This window comes from Hypanus sabinus, chromosome 6 (genome assembly GCF_030144855.1).
Source record: "Hypanus sabinus isolate sHypSab1 chromosome 6, sHypSab1.hap1, whole genome shotgun sequence".
NCBI classification, from domain to species: domain Eukaryota; kingdom Metazoa; phylum Chordata; class Chondrichthyes; order Myliobatiformes; family Dasyatidae; genus Hypanus; species Hypanus sabinus.
In genome coordinates, this window is record NC_082711.1 from 153,059,027 (window position 1) to 153,079,359 (window position 20,333).

The 20,333-nt window shown below is 40.2% G+C and overlaps 2 protein-coding genes across 4 annotated transcripts in view; one reads left to right on the top strand and one right to left on the bottom strand.

The window, feature by feature from the left end:
- Positions 1–11,666, bottom strand: part of LOC132395962 (unconventional myosin-XIX) — a 54,394-nt gene extending 42,728 nt beyond the window's left edge. The window contains exons 1-7 of one of the 2 annotated variants that reach the window (XM_059973201.1): positions 11,525–11,666; positions 9,632–9,811; positions 4,056–4,206; positions 2,717–2,865; positions 2,184–2,297; positions 1,612–1,744; positions 131–200 (exon numbers count right to left, since the gene is read on the bottom strand). In XM_059973201.1, coding sequence (XP_059829184.1) covers positions 131–200; positions 1,612–1,744; positions 2,184–2,297; positions 2,717–2,749 — 350 coding nt within the window. In that variant the 5' untranslated portion in view covers positions 2,750–2,865; positions 4,056–4,206; positions 9,632–9,811; positions 11,525–11,666. The remainder of the gene's footprint in view (positions 1–130; positions 201–1,611; positions 1,745–2,183; positions 2,298–2,716; positions 2,866–4,055; positions 4,207–9,631; positions 9,812–11,524) is intronic. The other variant, XM_059973200.1, reaches the window with a different exon arrangement.
- Positions 11,667–11,717: 51 nt separating this feature from the next.
- On the top strand, positions 11,718–14,353 carry pigw (phosphatidylinositol glycan anchor biosynthesis, class W). Of its 2 annotated transcripts, none has more exons than XM_059973203.1 (2): positions 11,718–11,851; positions 12,803–14,353. In XM_059973203.1, the coding sequence occupies exon 2, from the start codon at positions 12,820–12,822 to the stop codon at positions 14,344–14,346; it is 1,527 nt and encodes a 508-aa protein (XP_059829186.1). In that variant the 5' UTR covers positions 11,718–11,851; positions 12,803–12,819; the 3' UTR covers positions 14,347–14,353. The 2 variants fall into 2 exon arrangements, with proteins under 2 accessions (XP_059829186.1, XP_059829185.1); XM_059973202.1 differs by having other exon boundaries at positions 11,726–11,999.
- The last annotated feature ends 5,980 nt before the right edge of the window (positions 14,354–20,333 follow it).

Consider the following 20,333-nt stretch of genomic DNA (forward strand, 5'->3'; position numbering starts at 1 on the left):
AGATTATAAGAGCATTATAATATCACTTACAAATAAGTTTATTGAATTCAACAATTCTTTTTAAATGCTCCTGCACAATTACTAACTGAAAAAAATTACAGGATGTTGAATTCAGTGTTCCAAAATTTACCTGTTTAAATGGAGTTGGATGTACTTTCCAAATCGGCTACTGTTGTGATTCCTTAGCGTGGATGCATTTCCTGTGAAATAGTAAGTGAGATTAATAACCAGCCACTGCCTCATTTTACTGGTTACCTTGGCAAATCTTATTTGTTTCCTACAGCTGCCTAATTTGATAACATTTTATTAAACAAAATAAAATTGACTGAAAAACATTTAAAATATTCCATGCTACAAATAAGTTCAGCATCTTAAATTGATCAAGCTGCACTTCTGATTCTGGCTGATTCAGCAAATCAAACTTGGACCATTTATTAACAATCCTTTCAGTAAGGTTGGCTGCACACTTCTAAAGTCTGACCCACAAGCATAGTCAATACCGGGTTAAGATCTTGAAATCCTCACTTAAAATTGGAATACTTCACTAAAAGATCAGCAGCAGCTCCATCAGATGGTTCAGCATCATATTCTCAAGGGCAAATGAGGATGAGTAATAAATGTTGTTTACACAGCATTAAACAAATCCTGTATTTTTTTTTAATTTGAAAAAAAAGAATCAAATATCCATGCATAGCATAATATCCAGCATGAAACAGCTTGCCAAGATTTTCATTTCAATTTTTTTTTATTTTGTGAATATCTATTTCCTGATATTTTCATTTCCAAGCCCTTCTTCTTTTTGTTAATTTTTTGTATTCCTTTTGCCACATCTTTCAAAACTAACCCAGCAATCTTACTGTATGTACTACGCATTATCTGACCAGAAAACGAGAAAACAAAGATATTTACATGACATCCTTCAGTAGTCCACTAGGTGGTGCACACACTCAACATAAAATTAGTCAACACACAAAATGCTGGTGGAACACAGCAGGCCAGGCAGCATCAGTGCTTCTCCTATAGACGCTGCCTGGCCTGCTGTGTTCTACCAGCATTTTGTGTGTATTGTTTGAATTTCCAGCATCTGCAGATTTCCTCGTGTTTGCTAATAAAATTAGTCAACTACTTTTTCCAATATCTCAAAGCAGGGAATTACTTCCTTGTTCTCAAATTGTCTGAGGTGATGCTCACCACATTCAGAATGATGTACTTGAATGTTTAGTTTACTGTTTGCTATTTATATAGTTTCAGAAAATACATCAGCTCTTCTGTACTTTTTTTAAATACTGAAAAAGGTACATTAACATACCACTTGTAAAATAGCAAAACAGAAACAATATTCACAACTTTACAGAGAATAAGAAGCAACAATCAGTAGACATTCTTACATCAAAGATTGATAGCCTTCAAACACCATTATCTCATATGGCTCTATATGATTTTTAGCACATATGTACTCTGCAACATCTGAGAATCTGTTTTTCAGCCTGTAAGTAATTAGACTTTGATTCCATATGCTAGAGTAAATATCTCATCTGCACCAATAAATCAAAATATTTCATTCATTTTTTTTTAAACATTCAATCTGACATAAGCAACAAGTTTTACTACCAAATGCCTCCATCACTGGATTGGAGTCCAATACTCTCTTTTCTATTCGTTCCACATTTTCTTGGCACTTTATAGAAGAGTTTGAGGCAGCAACTGTGGCAAAGTAATTCATAAGGCAACGCGACGTCCAGGTCTGCAAAAGGGAAATCTTATTAATTGGCTTGACAAAGCTAGAAGCTTTCTATTGTGGATCTTGAAAACATTGCTATTATGAACAAGTACTTCTGCTGACACGTGCCTTGGTCATCTTTCTGACGTGTGATTTTAAACAAAAAAAACATGATGAATGCTGGAGCACTTTAGCACTGGTCAGCTTACTGGGAGCAGATGAGAGGTAGGAAAACAAATGTGTCATCTACTACAGAATAAAATAAAATTTGATAAAATAATGTCATAATTGTGCCTCACTATCTATACCACGTAGCTAGTTTAGCAGAACCCTACAGCATCCATCAGTTACTATAATCATCAGCATCCATTTTCCAAAAATCACACCCACGCTGGTTAATTTGCTAAGTTATAGGAATTGTTTTCTTGTAGAGCCAGCCACCTTACTCATGTTAATGTCTTACCTTTCCAGCACCACTCTCTCCACTGACTATTAGTGATTGGTTAATTGGTTCAATGTGACTCTGCACATTCCTGAAGGCTTGTTCAGCCACCACGAAGATATGAGGTTTCAAGTCCTAAAGAATACAGAGAATTAACTTTTTTGAAGGTTTGTTTTTGTACAAAGCAGTAAAAACTACCATCTCGAATTATTTCAATAAGGTACTAGTATTAATATGAACCTGCAACTACTGCTGATTACTATATCCTGGATTCTAACCATTCCTGCTACACAAATCAATAAGCTGCAGCTTCTGTATTCTCAATATGCATTGTCCACAGATAAGAAGTTTTCACTCAGCTTTGGGTACTGATCTAAATATGGTCTGACTGTAGTCTGTATTGAGCAAATAAATGACCAGAATAAACTGGACACAAATTAACTATTAATGTTCTGTTTATACAAGTATAAGGATTTGTAATCAAGGATGAATAATGTAATTTGCTTATTGGAGTAAAATAAAACACCAAAAGCACCGAAGTGTACTTGAGTTACCTGTGGTTGAGTCACATTGTGGTATTCTTTCATGACCTCAGAAGAATACAAGTTTGGCACAGACTGGAATGGATTTAGACCCACTAATGTACAACCTGCATTAGTGTAAAAAACACCAGCTGCATATCTTGCCTGGAGACATTTTAAAACTAAGAGACAGAAGAAAAAGAATAATATTAACAGTTCAATTTATACAAATTGCTTATAAAAATACTGTAATCTAATGCATTATGCACAGTAACTTGTTAATCTGAACGGTTTGGATTTCAACTAAGTATCTACAAAAATAACTATTTTCTTTTTAAATACAAAGTCTTGTTTACTCTGCAGTTCCATTATAAAAAGCAAGAACTATAGTTATTGGAAGTCTGAAATAAAAACAAAAAAAAATTAGAAACATTTGGCAAAGACAGGCAACACCTATAGATGAAGAAACAAAGGTTAACATTTCATTTTGATAACTTTTCATTGGAACTAGGGAAAAAAGTTAGAAATAAAACACACTTTAATCTGCAAAGGGGAGCAGTGGAGAGAACAATGTCTTTGGCAGAATGGAGACAAACAATAAATAAATAGTATAAAGTGGAGCCATTGAGAGAAAAATGAAGAGAATTTACTGATTACAACCTGTCTGGAATTGAAAATAGGTGGCATTTTCTGTGCTATGCTTCATTTAGAGTTCCAGCAACTACTGTCTGTTAAATGTCAAAGATTTTATATTTTTTCCCCCATCCTTAGTTGTGATTTTTTTCTTTACACCCCTCCTTATGGGTCAGTTGTAGTTAACAACCCTTCAGCATTGTCCCTCAGCCAGCACCAATATTTTTTCTGTCATTCATGGTCTCCATCCTATTACTACTATTTTTATTGCTTCTACCTTCCCAGCCCACTCACTCCTTTCTCTCACTTAAACTGTTCGATTTTTAAACTTTTCCAACACCTGATGAAAGAAGAATGGCCTAAAATATTAACTTTCTCCACTGATATGTCATGGCTTGATGGGCACTTTGAAGTTTTTTTTTAAAACTTCAACTTTTGAACCATTTGTCATTATTTCCAGACCTCAGAAGTTGGATAACACACACAGGAGAACATCGCTATAAACTTCTCAAACCAACATATCCCAAAAACAATGTTAAAGGGATCTACCTTTACTTATGCTCATTTTTCAGAAGGGGTCTATCTGAGTGGCTTATTTCATATTTACTGTTGTACTTCACTTAGGTGTATATGCCCTCCTCTTCCAATTCTGCCTTCTGTTCAGCAAATGTTATGCTAAATGTCAATCAGCTTACAAATAAGCACTTCAGAAGAAACAAAACACCAATTGATTAGATACCTGTGACAGTTGTTACTGGGTTGACTTTAGTCAGATCATCAATCTGGTGCAACTCATCTTCATTAATGAGAAAAGCTTTTATCTCTTCTTTGGCTGCATGATTCAATGTAGTGTAATCTAGAGTCTTTTGGGAATCTCTGAAGCCATTAGTCTGAAAACAGAATGACAAGACCTTCACCACATACTTCAAGAAAAGCAGCCCTTATTTAATTTTTCTTGCCAGATAGTATTTTACTTGAAGGACCAGTTTGTTACATTATGGAAGCTCTGCACTTGGTAGGTCATCCTCAAATGTGTTGCACACTTAAATGAATAGAATATGTAGCCTCAGCTTGAAATCATCTGCTTTGTTATTATTGGAATAAACTAGTAAGAGTTCCATTATAAAAGGAGTATATGACATTCCTGGGTAAGAAACAGCTCTGCTTTTATAAAACATCCATAATTCAGAAAATTGACAAAACAAAAACCTTAATATAATGGCTATAGTATTTTAATGAATTGCATTAAATGCACAGAAGTTTGATAAGAAATGAGAATTACTAAAATTGGAGAAAGACAGGAAATTAGTTCTGACATTCATAGGAACTAATGTATGTGCCATAGACTTCTGAATTTCATAACATTGTGCCAGCTCATTCACATGTATGAAAGTTCAGAAGTCACATGTTCTTAACCTGAGAAATGCCCGTTGCCACTTCGAGGGAGCTAAGATGCGCACCCTAGATCCCTCTCTACATCAATGTTCATAAGGGTGGCATGGCACCATAGTGGTTACCACAACGCTTTATAGTACAGGCAACCCAGGTTCAATTCCTGCACTGCCTGTAAGGAGTTTATGCATTCTTCCCATGTACGTGTGGGTTTCCTTCAGGTGCTCTGATTTCCTCCCATAGTCCAAAGAGTACTGACTGGTTGGTTAAGTGATCATTGTAAATTGTCCTGTAGTTAAGATTAAATTGGGCAGTGTTGCTCAAACGGCTGGAAATGCCTGCTCCACACTGTATCTTAATAAATAAATAATAAACAGTGTTCTACACACATTTCTCCTGCATTTAACCTCCCAAAACGTTATTACAGTAGTCTCATTACTAATTTAGTTATTACAGTAGTCTCATTACTAATCCTTGTGGAACTCTGCTGGTCCCAGAGTTCCAATTAGGGAAAAAAAATCTTATCCATAACAACCCTCCATCCTCTATCATCTCTAACCAAGCCAATTTTATGCACAACTTACCCTGTGACTTAATCTTCTTGACCAACCTATTGTAAGGGACCTTGTGAAAAGCTTTACTAAAGTCCATGTAGATTACATCCACTACCCTATCTTCAATCACCTTCATCATGTCCTCAATAAAATTTGTGAGACATGACCTTCCTCGCAAAAAGCCCTGTGGATAATTCCTAATAAGCCCATGCTTTTCCAAATGCAAGTGAATTCTATCCCAAAGAATCTTTTCCAATAATTTCCTTACCACTGATCCAAGACTACTGTCCTATGATTTTCTGAATTTTCCGTTACCTGTCTTGTGCAAAAGAACATTGGCTATTCTCTCATTTTTGGGATGCTGTCTACAGCTGAAGAGAACAATGTTCTGTCAAAGCCTTTCTCCTTTCTTGGTATTCTGGGATAGTTCACTGCCCTCAGAATTTATCCAGCTTAACATTTTCAAAGACACGCAACTAATATCTAATACCCTCTTTTGTATCTCAACAAGCCCTAAAATATCAATGTATGATTTCCTGATCTCACCATCATCCAAATCCTTCTCCTTAGTGAAAGGTGATTCCAAACACTCATTTAAGAACTCATCCACTTAATCAGCACCCACACATAAATTCCCATTTTGTGTTTGAGCAGGCTGCCTTTTTACCCCTTGTTCTTTTTCTTAATAAGCATAGTAAATACTTCGGGATTCCGCTTAAACCCGTTGGCCAAAGACTTTCCATGGCCACTTCTAACCCTCCCAATTTTTTTTTAAAATTACTGCTTCCATTATATTCCTCATGGAATATAAACAAATCTTATCAACAGAACCAGTCCACTTTCAATGAACTTATTATTCATTCTGCTCTCTCTTACCCACCCTCCCCCATGTCTTTTGTTGGCCTTTCATTCCAAATTGCAGCTGATCCAAAAATCACCAGTCAAAAAGTATTCTTGATTGATGACACATGCAAAAGAATTCTATTGCTTAAAACCAATAAGAACACTTGTCTGAAATGCTCCATCTTCCTCCAGATATACAATCTTTTACTTTCCTTTGACATTAACCAAACTCTTCAACCCTACCTCTATCACTTCCTAGGTTCTTAGCCACATCCCACAAATCATAGGCCTAATAATGTCCTGCCCAATATCACCACCACAATCCATGCAAATGGCACAACAGGAAATAAAAGCACTGGCTGAAGTTTTTCATCATGGTCATAGCATTACCAGTTTAACCTTTCTGAAACAATGGGATCTTCATCTCGCACTGTATAGTGCAGAGAGTCATTTGACACACATCAAGTCTTGTTTGGAACTTTCTTTTGCTCCATACACAGTTTAAATTAATATGTACTGTTCTAACACTTTCTCAGTACTCCCATTGGTCGATTATGTATAGCTGACCTGTTCACTACAATACCTGCTGCTCAAATTTATTTTATTAACTGTGCTTGAAACTACCAATTGATTCTACATTTTAGAACCAAATACAAAACATTCTTACTGTTTATTCGATCTGTATTGAATCAGAATCAGGTTTATTACCACCGGCATGTGTCATGAAATTTTTTAATTTCGCAGCAGCAGTTGAATGCAACACATAATATAGAAGAAAAACATAAATAAATTAATTACAGTATATGTATATTGATTAGATTAAAAATTGTGCAAAAAAAAAACCCAGAAATAATATATATTTTAAAAGTGAGGTAGTTTCCAAGGGTTCAGTGTCTATTTAGGAATCGGACAGTAGAGGGGAAGAAGCTGTTCCTGAATCACTGAGTGTGTGCCTTCAGACTTCTGTACCTTCTGCCTGATGGTAACAGTGAGAAAAGGGCATGCCCTGGGTGCTGGAGGTTCTTAATAATGGACGCTGCCTTTTTGAGACACTGCTTGTTGTATGTATATCACAAAGACAATTCAAGCACCGTTAGTGAAAATATTTGATTCTCTTATTATGCTTGGGCTGATTGATATTATTGAAGTTCGTATCCTCAGGTGTGAACAAGTTCTGCATTTCTACATAGTACACCCCTAATGAATGTGCAGACGCATTTTCTACTTGAAGAATGTCTTTTTTTAATATAATTTTGTTCCAGAAATATAGTCAGATTCTGTCATCCCTCCAATCAATATCAGGACTCGCTGACTGTACAAATTCCTTTTAAGAATTTGAATGCTTCAGCAATTAAGACTGGGATTCTGTTAGCTCAAGCAGCTTTAAAGAACAATTATAAGTGAACAGTAGCAGTTGCTGCCTGTCACGGCCTTACAGCTACATTCAAAATATATTTCTTATAAGAGACAAAACATGGTTGCTTCAGTTATAGATTTGGTCTTTTAGTTTAAAGAAGGCTGAAAGGTTTGCCCAATTACACTGCACTTCCTATTTCTATGGGGCTATTTCTGATATATTTATAAACTATTGGATTAAAAATAAACAAGGGAGCAAAGACTTCAATCTAACAAATTATTTGGTTTCATCATAATGTCTTATATTCTTCAATTATCTGTTGATCTTTGCTTTCACATCTTTATCATCTTAGTAATCCTTCAATGTTATTTTCAAATGAGCTATTAATTTGTATGTTGGCCAACATCTTCAATTCATTTTTACTGTTTTTGCTTCTTCAGCAATTCTAACACCAGTTCAAACCTATTCTTCTGATTTGACTTTCAAAATGGAAGCCTAACTCCCCAACAATTCAAATGAAAAATGAAGAAAAGTCGGTGGAAAAAAAAGCAGTAGTTCATATTTGGTTTTAGACTTAGTTTATTGTAACTTGGGAGGCTGTATTGCAATGGCTTGGTCATAACGAATAATTGAGTTGTTTACCTGGTAATAATAAACTGACAAGCTCTTGATTATTCCCAATTGCTCACTCAGAATCATTACAAGAATTTATCGAATGAACTTCAGACAAGGTCATAGAGCAATATCACATGCCCAAATAACCTGCTAATAAAGGCCAATCACATGATAAGAGTATAATATAAAAATAGCAGCAAGCAAGGAATCATACCCCAGCAAGGAGCCAAAGACCAGAGCACATAAAATTAAAAAGAACTCTATACAAAATATTAGCATGCATATTTTCAAAATCAATTTGAGAACACCAAATTGTAACACCTATCATTCACATATCAATTTTAATGAGAAAAAGCTAATGTAATTCAATCTGGGCAAAACCAGTTGAGCTACTTATTCACTTGCATACACAACAATCATATGATATAATGGCATTTTCTTCTCGGGAAAGTATGAAAAAATGTACTTCCAAAATATCAGAAGCACAAAGGGTGCAGTATTCATTGGATTGTTCCAAATGTTAACAGCACTCCTCAACAAGAAAAGTCAGCAGCAGGGTGTCCGTTCAGTTCTTGAATGGATGCTTCCAAACAAATTACATAACAACTTACATCCCTGAGCAGTATAACTTCAGTTTAGATCATTTTCCAACTATATGGTTTTAATATTTTACTACATGTTAAAAAGACTCTATGAATACTTTTCCAACAATAGTCACTTAAAATTATTTCACCAAGTGTGTTATTTTATAATAATCTTAGTCATTGTCCCAAAAAAAGAAAAAAGAAAAAAAGTTGCTTACAGTTACACCACAGATGTTGCTAATTTGAAATTTAAGTATCATATTGTGTCTAAATGTTATTCAAAAGCCAGAACAGTAACTTCATTTGCATGCATTGTGGCTGGTAGAGTTAATTTCTAACTTGTGACTTCTGTAACAGAACACCATGACCAACTCTGAAACAATTTTTAATGAAATTCTTCTAATGATAATACTTTTCTTTAAGCAAGATGAAGTTGTATTGAGAAAAACCTTTTCAATGATGTGAATGTTACTGTAAGGTTATACACAGAAGGATGGCTGAAATAAAGTCAGAAAGGTATTCAAGCCACTCACATTTCAGCTAAAGAGAAACATAATTCCCATGTGAACTAGGAATTTAATGTCTTAATTATCATCTTAAGAAAAAAATTATTTCCATAAATATGAACATCTTACCACATTATCTATTACTGTCAAAATATATGATACTTAATATGCCAATAAACCAATATATCCATATTGCTGGACTGTAAAAAGCTGCATGTGCCTACAGCATGTTCAAAACCATCACATTTCATAACAACTGCTCCCATTCAATATAAAGCAAAACCAAGGCTTAGAATAAAAAATTATTGATGCAAATTAAACATAATCAAAGTAATCAAATTGACAGTTTTTAAACTTAGTTAAAACTTCTGTTAATTAAATCTATCCGCTTTATTGCTTCAATGATTACGTGAAAGATGCTACAGAAAGTTGTAAAATTAGTCAGCTCCATCATGGGTACTAACCTCCTTAGTACCCAAGCCATCTTCAATGGATCCTCATTATGGCAGCATCCACTATTAAGGACCCTCATCACCCAGGACATGCCCTCGTCTCATTGTTATCATTAGGAAGGGGGTACAGAAGCTTGAAGGCACCCACTCAGCAATTTCAGGACCAGCTTCTTCTCCTCTGCCATACGATTCCTGAATGGACATTGAATCCATAAACACTACCTCAACTTTTAAATTTTTTTTTTGTTTTTGCACTAATTTTACTACCCATATATAATTGTGTAATTGATTTTCCCCCTATATTCTCATGCATTGCAATGTACTGCTGCACTAAGTTAATAAAATTTGCAACATATGCCAGTGATATTAAACCCAATTCTGATCGCAAGTCACTTGTGAAAGTAAAAACCTTCATTTAACTTCTGCTCTTAAAAACATATTCTCAAGATTCCTGCCTTTCTTCCTGAAGAAACATATTTCTAGTTGCACCAAATTTCACATTTTAACCCAGCTAGTTTGTCATTCTTTGTGCACAAACCCAGACAGCAAGCTAAACAGTTACAGCCAGGATCACATCAGAATTTGATGTTGTACTTGCCATTATGACCTGTATGTTTTTGATATTGGATAAGGGGAGAAAGTTGGTATGGATTTCAAATGAAAATTCATATTGTATTGTATGATTATTATCCCCATCAAGTAAGAGAATTACAATCAGGATTTTTGAAAGATTGCTTTCCTCTTTGCTCAAAATTATTTGAGACTAAATATTAAAACAAAAATATGAATAATTCCAAAGTGTGCCACTTAAAAACGCTTAAACTCCACCAATATTTTTATTTAATGCAAGTCTTCTGAAATAAATATGCTTCATGACTAACTGTACAGGTAATAGTTTTCCACTATCTCTTAAAGATAGGGACAAATCTTTAAAAATCAGTACATTTTACAAGACCATAATGTCTAACAATGAAAAGTCTGTCATGAAAAGCTGAGAGAAAACACAGAGCACTAGGCTGATCAAAAGTAAAGCTTTGTTCCTACTAAGCAAAACACTTACTATACTACATTTATAAGTTGGAAGGAAAGTTGATTTGAATGCTCTCCAAGAAGTGTCTAAGATGCCAATCAATAGCTTTTTTAAAATAAAATTTTGTGACGTCAGAATCACAACAAATGACCTACTTTTGACATTCACAGGGCTCTGTGTGTACAAACTTTCTGCCTTGTTAGTTACACAACTGTAACTTATATAGCCAAACGGATTTGAAGGCAAATAGGCAGAATCGTCTGCACATAATTAACATGAGCAAAGTATTAATACATGGTGGTATAGGGTGAAGGAGGTCATACGTGCATCAAATATTAAAAGCAGTCCAAAATTAATTACTTGAATCTTATATGGCCTATAATAGTCTAGTAACGTTAAAATAGTTTGATATAGTGTGTTTTTTATACCTACAATGGCCAAACATACAGTTGATTCTGAAAATATTAGTACAGTAATAAAGGAGTAAGCTCTGTTCAGTGCTTCGTTTATATTTTAATAGGTCACTCATCTGAACACAGGTATGCAGCTTCAGTTTTGATTTACTGGCACGTCCGATTATAGTAACGTCCATCCGAAAAAAATGTTTCCCCTTTCAAGAATCAGCAAGAATCAACATTTTAACATGATTAAAAATAGCTCAGTAATGAGAGCCGAAGTATGAAATTTCAAATTCCTGAGCGTCACTAGTGTTTATTTCACGCTCTATCTTTCGCAATTCCTCCATATTTGAAAAAAAAATCATTTGCAGCGAGTGTCGCCACGCATGAAGGTGACATCGCCCTCTCGATGGTCACTCCTGCTCGCCTCGGCCGGACGGTTTGCAGGGAGCACCTTGCGGCAGGCTCACTCCTTACCTGGCGTGCTGCCATGGCTCGGTTAGTGTTACAGACGGCCATTCGGGCCGCAGTGCCGGCTATCTCAGACCCCCATGTCGGCCTGGACGCGGGACCGAGAGCGGCTCTGGTCTCCCGGCGCCGCTCGCACGTTCAAACCTCTTCGAAGGACGCGCCCGCTCCGACCTCGCGAGATCTGGTGGCAACCCGCGTCGTCCCTTCACCTTTGACCCCTACGCGGCGGCCGTCTTCACTCCGGCGAACCAGGGGTGGCCTGGGTTTGCGCTGGTTTTGGGTCCGTGCCGTGGCCGGTGGACTCACAGCCGCACAATGAGCGCTGGGCCGACGGTAAACAAGGCCGGTGAAAATAAATATCCTCATCTTTCGGCTCCGAAGGTGTTACATTGATGATTTGAGTGCATTCTGCCCAGACTCTGGGGGAGAAACTTCCCTTGTTGCCGAGCCCGGACTTACCTGAAAGATACTTTTAGTCCAGGTGAGGGGTAGGCGGTGGTACTGAGTTATTGCTGCTGGATGGACAACAGTAAGACACGAGGTTTTGCAGATGCTGGAAGCTGTAACCACAGACAAGTAGCAAGATGCTACTTGACCCGCTGAGTTCTTCCAGTAGATTGCTTGTTATTGTAAAATATGAGTTATTGTGAGTATAAATATAATAAGCAACCAATATAAGACCAAAAGGATACCGGCTGGTACTCCAATCTTCCTGCCTGGTATCACCTGACCTTACTGAAATAGGCAAACTCCGAGAACACATCGTGGATATCTAAACTCTTAATTGCTTCAGTGTCGTTTCTGTACTGTAATCCAGGTGAACAATTGGAAGTCATTTTGGAGTCATTACCCATTTCTCGTTTATCATCTTTCTAATTGAAACTTTGGATTCATTGAAGTATTAGGGTTATTACAAACTAGAAGGACAGAACTTCCACTGTATTGTCAGCTGATAGTTTAATGTCAGTGGTATAATTACTGAACAACATTTTGGAGATTGAATGCTTTAACTTGTAGCTGAACTGTTAAAGTGATTTTTAGAATTTATGTGATGGGGTCAGAAGTTTAGGGGTAATGTCTTTTCAGCCGGGAATTAGTGACCGCAATGCAAAGTTTTTTAAAATGGATATCCAAAACAAAATGTTAAATCTTCATCTAATAATATTTACATTTCCTCGAATACTGAATAACCCAGTAATTCCAGATTATTTGTGTTGATAAAAGTTCAAGTATGTTATTTCCAGTACGTTTTCCAGTGATCAATTCTCTATTTTTTTTCCCCAGGTGAACAATAATCTAAAATGGAACAAAAAGAATACAAAGAAGCCTTTGTCAGTAACCTGAATGGTACTACTCTGACTGAGAATTCAGTGGCTTTGATTTCATGTGCATTATGTGTTGTCTACCGAGGACTGGTTTTAATATATTTCTTTGGAGGAGCCACAGAATCGGTGTGGAGAAAATTCCTGTTCATCGACTTTGTTTTACTGGTGGTCCCACCTGTATTCTACTGCACTGTTTTGTCGGATGTGTTTCACTGGATAGTACTGGGTCTAGTAGCTGTTTTGGTGATATCTATATTTCAGGTATACTGTCAGAGAAAAAGGAGTACTCATCAGAACTTCAAAAAAGTCATGGCAGGTTTTTTGGAAACCAGTCTGGATATGGATCATATTCCATTTGTCACCTTGTATCGAGTATATGTTAACATACTGACTAGCATCTGCATTCTAGCTGTGGACTTTCCAATATTTCCAAGACGTCTTGCTAAAGCTGAAACGTATGGCACTGGGTATATGGATTTTGGTACAGCAGCTTTTGTATTTTCAAATGCACTTGTTTCTCCTGAGGCGAGACAGAGGAACAAAATTGTATCACATTCTAAATTAGTTTCTGCAGTGAAACAGATATTAGCAGTCTGGCCGTTAGTTTTCTTGGGATTAGCTCGTCTAATTAGTGTTAAGACTGTGAGTTATCATGAGCATGTCTCTGAATATGGTTTGCACTGGAATTTCTTTTTCACACTAGCAATAGTTAGGATCCTATCATCTTTTATTTTGATATTATGTCCTGTAAGAAGATCATGGATTCTGTCATGTGGCATTGCTATATGTTATCAATTACTCCTTGAAACAACAGATTTGAAACAATTCATATTACATGGCAGTGATGGCAAGGATACCAGGGATGGGTTCATTAACGCTAATAGAGAAGGACTCTTTTCAATGTTTGGATATGTATCTATTTACATGGCTGGTGTTCAGACTGGCATTTTTATTATGAAGAAGAGGATGTTGGTAATAGACTGGATAAAAATTCAGGGTTGCCTTGCAGTGAGCACGTTGCTGTTATTGTTACTGTTGCATGTGTGTGAGGTACTCACAGAACCTGTATCGCGCCGGTTGGCGAATCTCAGTTACGTCATATGGGCAGTTGAGCAGAATTTATTTTTTATCAGTGTGAAAATGCTTGCTGATTTAGTGCTGGTATTTGTCAAATTTCTGTCAGGGATGACTAACGTGCCATGTTCGTGGAACATTTTACCGGATTCTGCCCAACACAGAAAAGAAAGGACTTTGTTAAAAAACAATGTTGTGGAAAAAGTAGATAAAACCACAATACGTTTCTGTCTTATCGATGCCATAAACAGAAACCAACTCCTGTTTTTCCTGCAATCTAATGTTTTGACAGGTTTGGTGAATCTTACCCTCGATACTGTTCATACCAACACATTTATTTCCCTATTTGTACTGTTGGTTTATACATTATGCAATTGTATCTTTGTATATATTTTGCATATCAATGACATTACTTTAAAGTTCTGGTGATTTACAATATCCATCCTTAATTGTCTTTATTTCAACTTTATTTCTGGAAAATAAAAGGTCTAGATGATTAAGGTGCACAGGGTAATATAGTAACGGGTAAAGTGGCTAGGCTGTGGTACACATTTAAGGAAATGTTTTCCATTAAGAGTTAAAAACTCTTCGAAAGGTTGATCCATCAGCAGCTTACTTAAAGGAAATTATTGCCTCCAGTTGAAAGGTGTGCTGTTGTAAGTGGTAAGCCAGCAGAGTGGGGGCAATATTTAGAAGGCAGAAAGGCATAGCAGAAGAAAGTAGATTAGCAGAAATATAAAATTATAATATATAATTATGAAATGAAATATAAAATTATAAAACTGAGTAAATTAGCATGAAATATAAAATTATTGAGCAAGCGTTTCACCAGTTGTATAAAGGGCCATTGATAGGCTTAAGTAAAAATTAAGACAGGGAAATAATAAAGATAAAATAACTGGTAGAGACTTCCAATGAATGTTTTGCTGGTATTTTTAGAGTGGAAGAAAATAAAATTAGTTAATAACTAATAAACATCTTACGTAGAAAGGGGAGGTTGGAATTTTTATGAAATAATTTTTGCCGGGGAATATGCATAAAAAATAAACTAATGGGACTTGAGTCTGACAAGTCCCTTAGACCTGATGGCCTGTATTCTAGGTGGCTGTAGAGATAGAATATAGATACAGGAGTTTGGAAGACCATAACGTATATTGTGGAAGCAATGACTACGATTAGGGAAATGCTAGAATCTATTGTTAGCAAGATGTAGAAAATCATATTAATAAACAGCATGAAAGAGAAATCACATTTGATTTTTTAAAAGAGCATAATGAACAAGGTGGGAAAAGGAAAACAGTAAATTAGGCATATTTGGATTTCCAAAAGGTATTTGATGAGGTGCCACATAAAAGCTTACTGCACATATTCAGGTTTATTGTTATTCAATTGTACACATGTATACAGCTAAACAAAACAACGTTCCTCTGTGCAAAGTGCAGTGCATATATCACGTAAAATAATAACATAATTCAAAAAAATTCTGTAGAGAATATACAAATTGACATAAAGTGCATAAACTACATATAGTTAGAAATACTGTACAATACTACTTATGCTGCCATAAATAATGTACACTGGATGGTAGCAGGGTGTTCGGAAGTGGAAGAAGAAGCTGTTATTCAGTCTAACAGTTCGTGTTTTACCTGACGGTAGGAGTCGAAGCCAACGTGCGATGGACGGGAGGGGTCATTGACAATGCTGAAGGCTGTGAATGCAATGCAAGAACTCATGATGTTGCATATACTGTATTAGAATAGATAGAGGATCAGCTAAGAAACAGAAAACAGCTGAGGTAAATAAATCAATTTCAAGTTGGTCAGATGTGTGGTAGAATGATCAGTGCTGGTGCATCAACTATTTATAATCTGGATTAATGGCCAAGTTAATGGTAAGAGTGTACTTGTGTACTATAAAATGATAACTGGGAAAGTACAGTAGGTTGTAAGGACTGGGCAAAGAATCTGTAAGGGTATACAGTACAATTTGAAGAACGTAAAGTTACACATTGCTGGGCAGAATAGAAAAGAGCAAATTGTCTAAATGGAGGTGGACTACAAAGTGCTCCTGTAGGGTGATATAGGTGTCTTTGAACATGTAGCAAAGTTGGTATGCAGATGCATCAAGTACTTAGGAATACAGATGGAGCAATGGCTTTTAGTACAAAGGGGACAGCACAGATGTGAAGTACTACGGTTGTACAAGGCTTTGAGATAAAACCTGAAGTACTGCAATCAGGTTTGGCCTTATTTCAGAGGGTATGTACTTTCAAGAATGTCTGAGAATGTGTTCTAGATTTATTCCAGAGAATTTGTATTTTGCTCAGAGGTGGAATAATTATATATGGTTCTGACATGCATATAATTTCCTCGTTTTAGTCAAGGGGAAGTACTGGCAAAACCACAGAGCGTTCCAAGTTTACTTCTTCTGACCGAGTACAGTGGGATGATGTAAAGTTGAAGCTGATTCTTTTTTTGCAATCATGAATGGTACATAGAACAAAGACTGAAAATTTGTAAGATCAAAAAACACTTACAACAAAAAAAAATGAGATGACCAAAACTCTTTGAAGAAAATATAATGTTATAGCAATGTACTACATACAGAGCTAGAGACGACACGCAGTCGGTAAGTCGTTTCGAGACCAGTTTATTCAAACTTTGTGTCGCTGGCACTTAATCCCTAGCGCCCGCCCACTCCAGGCGGAAATGACATCAGGGGTGCATTACCAAAGTCTCTCCCCGCGCGCTGGCTATTTGTGAGCTGGTTCACCTGCGCAGAAAGTGGGTCGCCACATAACCCCCCCCCCCCACCCCCGAACCGGCGATACCCCCCCCCCCCCAATGTCCACAATCTGGATCAGCCTCTGTTTGGGAGGTCTGCCTCTGCGCCGAGGTGCCTGAACCTCGACCGGCTGCGCCAAGTCCACATGGGCTGGTTTGAGTCGGTCCACCGTGAAAACCTCCTCTTTCCCCCCAATATCCAGAACGTACGTGGACCCGTTATTGTTGAACACCTTGAACAGCCCCTCGTACGGCCGCTGTAGCGGTGCCCGGTGTCCGCCCCTTCGTACAACACAAACTTACAGTCCTGCAGGTCTTTGGGTACACGGGTTGGGGTCCGTCCGTGCTGTGAAGTCGGCACGGGGGCCAGGTTGCCGAGCCTTTCACGTAGTCTGCCCAGGACTGCTGCAGGTTCTTCCTCTTGCCCCCCTTGGGGCTGGTATGAACTCTCCTGGGATGGCCAGGGGTGCGCCGTACACCAATTCGGCCAACGAGGCATGCAGATCCTCTGGGCGCTGTGCGAATTCCAAGCAGGACCCAGGGAAGCTCGTCCACCCAGTTAGGTCCTCTCAGGTGGGCCATGCGAGCCGACTTCAAGTGACGGTGGAAGTGGTCCACTCGTCCGTTTGACTGTGGGTGGTAGGCAGTAGTGTAGTGTAGCTGTGTTCCCAACAGGCTGGCCACAGCTGACCACAGGCTAGAGGTGAACTGGGCGCCTCTGTCGGAGGTAACGTGGGCCAGTATCCCGAAGCGTGCTACTTGGGTGCAGGAATCGGCAGATGTGTCGGTGAGTGGGCCCCTGGTAGGGGGCCCACAACATCCACATGAATGTGGTCTAACCTCCGGTGGGTGGGTTCGAACTGCTGCGGTGGGGCTTTAGTGTGCCGCTGCACCTTGGCTGTTTGGCATTGCGTGCACGTTCTGGCCCATTCACTGACCTGCTTGCGAAGTCCGTGCCACGCGAACTTACTGGAGACCAGCCAGACGGTTGTCTTGATAGATGGGTGCGCCAAACCGTGTATGGAGTCAAAAACTCACCGCCTCCGGGCTGCCGGGACGATGGGGCGAGGTTAGCCGGTAGCCACGTGGCACAGGAGGGTCCTCTTACCTGGGCCTACGAGAAAGTCCTGCAGCTGCAAACCCAAGACTGTGGTCCTGTAGCTGGGCATCTCATCGTCTGCCTGCTGCGCCTTCGCCAGTGCTGCATAGTTCACCCCCAGGGACAGGGCCTGGATAGCTGGTCTGGAGAGTGCGTCCGCCATGACGTTGTCCTTTCCCGAGACATGCTGGATGTCCATCGTGTACTCGGATATGTTGGACAAATGTCACTGCTGGTGAGCCGACCAGGGATTGGACACTTCGTGAATGCGAAGGTCAGCGGTTTGTGGTCCGTGAACGCGGTGAAGTAAGAAGTACCTGAAATGCCGGATTGCCAGATACAGTGTCAACAGCTCCAAGTTGAAAGCACTGTACTTGAGTTCGGATGGTATTAGGTGCTTGCTGAAGAATGCCAGGGGTTGCCAGTGCCCCTCGATGAGTTGCTCCAGCACCCCACCGATTGCTGTGTTGGATGCGTCCACTGTGAGTGCGGTCGGAACGTCTGTTCTGGGGTGCACAAGCATTGCGGCTTCTACCAAGGCATCCTTGGCTTTAACGAAAGCGGCCGCAGCCTGCTCGTCCCAAGTAGTCCTTGCCTTTATCCGACATCAGGGTGCATGATATGGGCTCCTGAGGGGAGGAAACGGTGGTAGAAGTTCACCATACCAACGAACTCCTGCAGGCCTTTGATCATGTTGGGCCGTGCAAAGTGGCAGATCACGTCTACCTTGGCGGGCAGAGGTGTTGCCCCGTCTTTGGTAATCCTGTGGCCCAGAAAGTCGATGGTATCGAGACCGAGCTGGCATTTGGCCGGGTTGATCGTGAGGCCGAAATCACTCAGGCGAGAGTAGAGCTGGCAGAGGTGGGACAGATGCTCCCGGCGTCTATTGCTGGCTATAAGGATGTCATCCAAATAGATGAATGCAAAGTCCAGGTCGTGTCCCACCGCATCCATTAGCCACTGGAACATCTGTGCGGCATTCTTCAGACCAAACGGCATTCAGAGGAACTCGAACAGGCCAAACGGGGTGATAAGTGCTGTTTTGGGGATGTCTTCAGGGTGCACTGGGATTTGAAGGTATCCCCGGACGAGGTCTACTTTGGAAAATATTCTTGCCCCGTGCAGGTTTGCTGCAAAGTCCTGTATGTGCGGCACGGGGTAGCGGTCTGGAGTGGTAGCCTCGTTCAGTCTGCGGTAGTCGCCGCATGGTCTCCAACCCCCGGCTGCTTTGGGCACCATGTGCAGGGGGGAGGCCCATGGGTTGTCGGACCTCCATACGATCCCCAATTCCTCCATCCTCTTGAACTCCTCCTTCGCCAGGTGGCGCTTTTCCGGGGGGAGCCTTCATGCACGGATGTGGAGGGGTGGTCCCTTGCTCGGGATGTGGTGCTGAACCCCATGTCTGGGCATGGCTGGCGTTAACTGCGGTGCCAGAATCAATGGAAAGTCCGCCAGGATTCTGGTGAATTCGTTGTCCGACAGCATGATGGAGTCCAGGTGTGAGGCTGGCAACTTGGCTTCACTCAGGGAAAACGTCTGGAAAGTCTCGGCATCTACCAGTCTTTTCCCTTGCAAGTCGACCAGCAGGCTGTGAGCTCGCAAGAAGTCTGCCCCCAGGAGTGATCAGGCCATGGTGGCCAGTGTGAAGTCCCACGTGAACCGGCTGGCTCCAAACTGCAGCTGCACTGTGTGGGTGCTGTAGGTTCATATCGTGCTGCCGTTTGCGGCCCTCAGGGTGGGTCCTGGCTTCCTGTTGCGGGTGTTGTACCCCGTCGGGGGCAAGACGCTGATTTCCGCTCCGGTGTCAACCAAGAAGCGGCGTCCCAACTGTTTGTCCCAGACGTACAAGAGGCTGTCCTGGTGGCCAGCGGCCATAGTCATTAGTGGCAGCTGGCCCTGGCCCTTGCAGGGCGGGCGACAATGGTAGGCTTCTGTGCCCCACCGCTGGTGGTAGAAACACCACTGTTCACTGGCCTCCTCACTCCTGCCTCTGTGTTATGTGTGCCCCCCTGCCGGGCCTGATCTAGTGTGCTGTTGGGCGCGTGGCCTGGTAATCTGACCGACAGACACCACACTCTCCCTCTTGGCTTTCCACAGCACGTCTGCCCGGGCTGCCACCTTCCGGGGGTCACTGAAATCTGCGTCGGCCAGCAGCAAATGTATGTCCTCGGGCAGTTGCTCTGGGAACGCTCGCTTGAACATGAGGCAGGGCTTGTGTCCATCAGCCAGGGCCAGCATCACGTTCATCAATGCTGACGGCAGTCTGTCTCCCAAACCGTCCAGGTGAAGCAGGCGGGCACCCCGCTCAAAGGTCAAAGGTCCCAATGAGCAGCGCTTTGAATGCTTCATATTTGCCTTCTTCCAGGGGCGACTGTATGAAATCTGCAACCTAGGCAGCCGTCTCCTGGTCAAGGGCGCTCACCATGTGGTAGTAACGCATGGAATCGGAAGATATCTGCCGAATCTGGAACTGGGCTTCAGCTTGACTAAACCACATGCGTGGTCGCAGCCTCCAGAAAGTCTGTAGTTTTAGC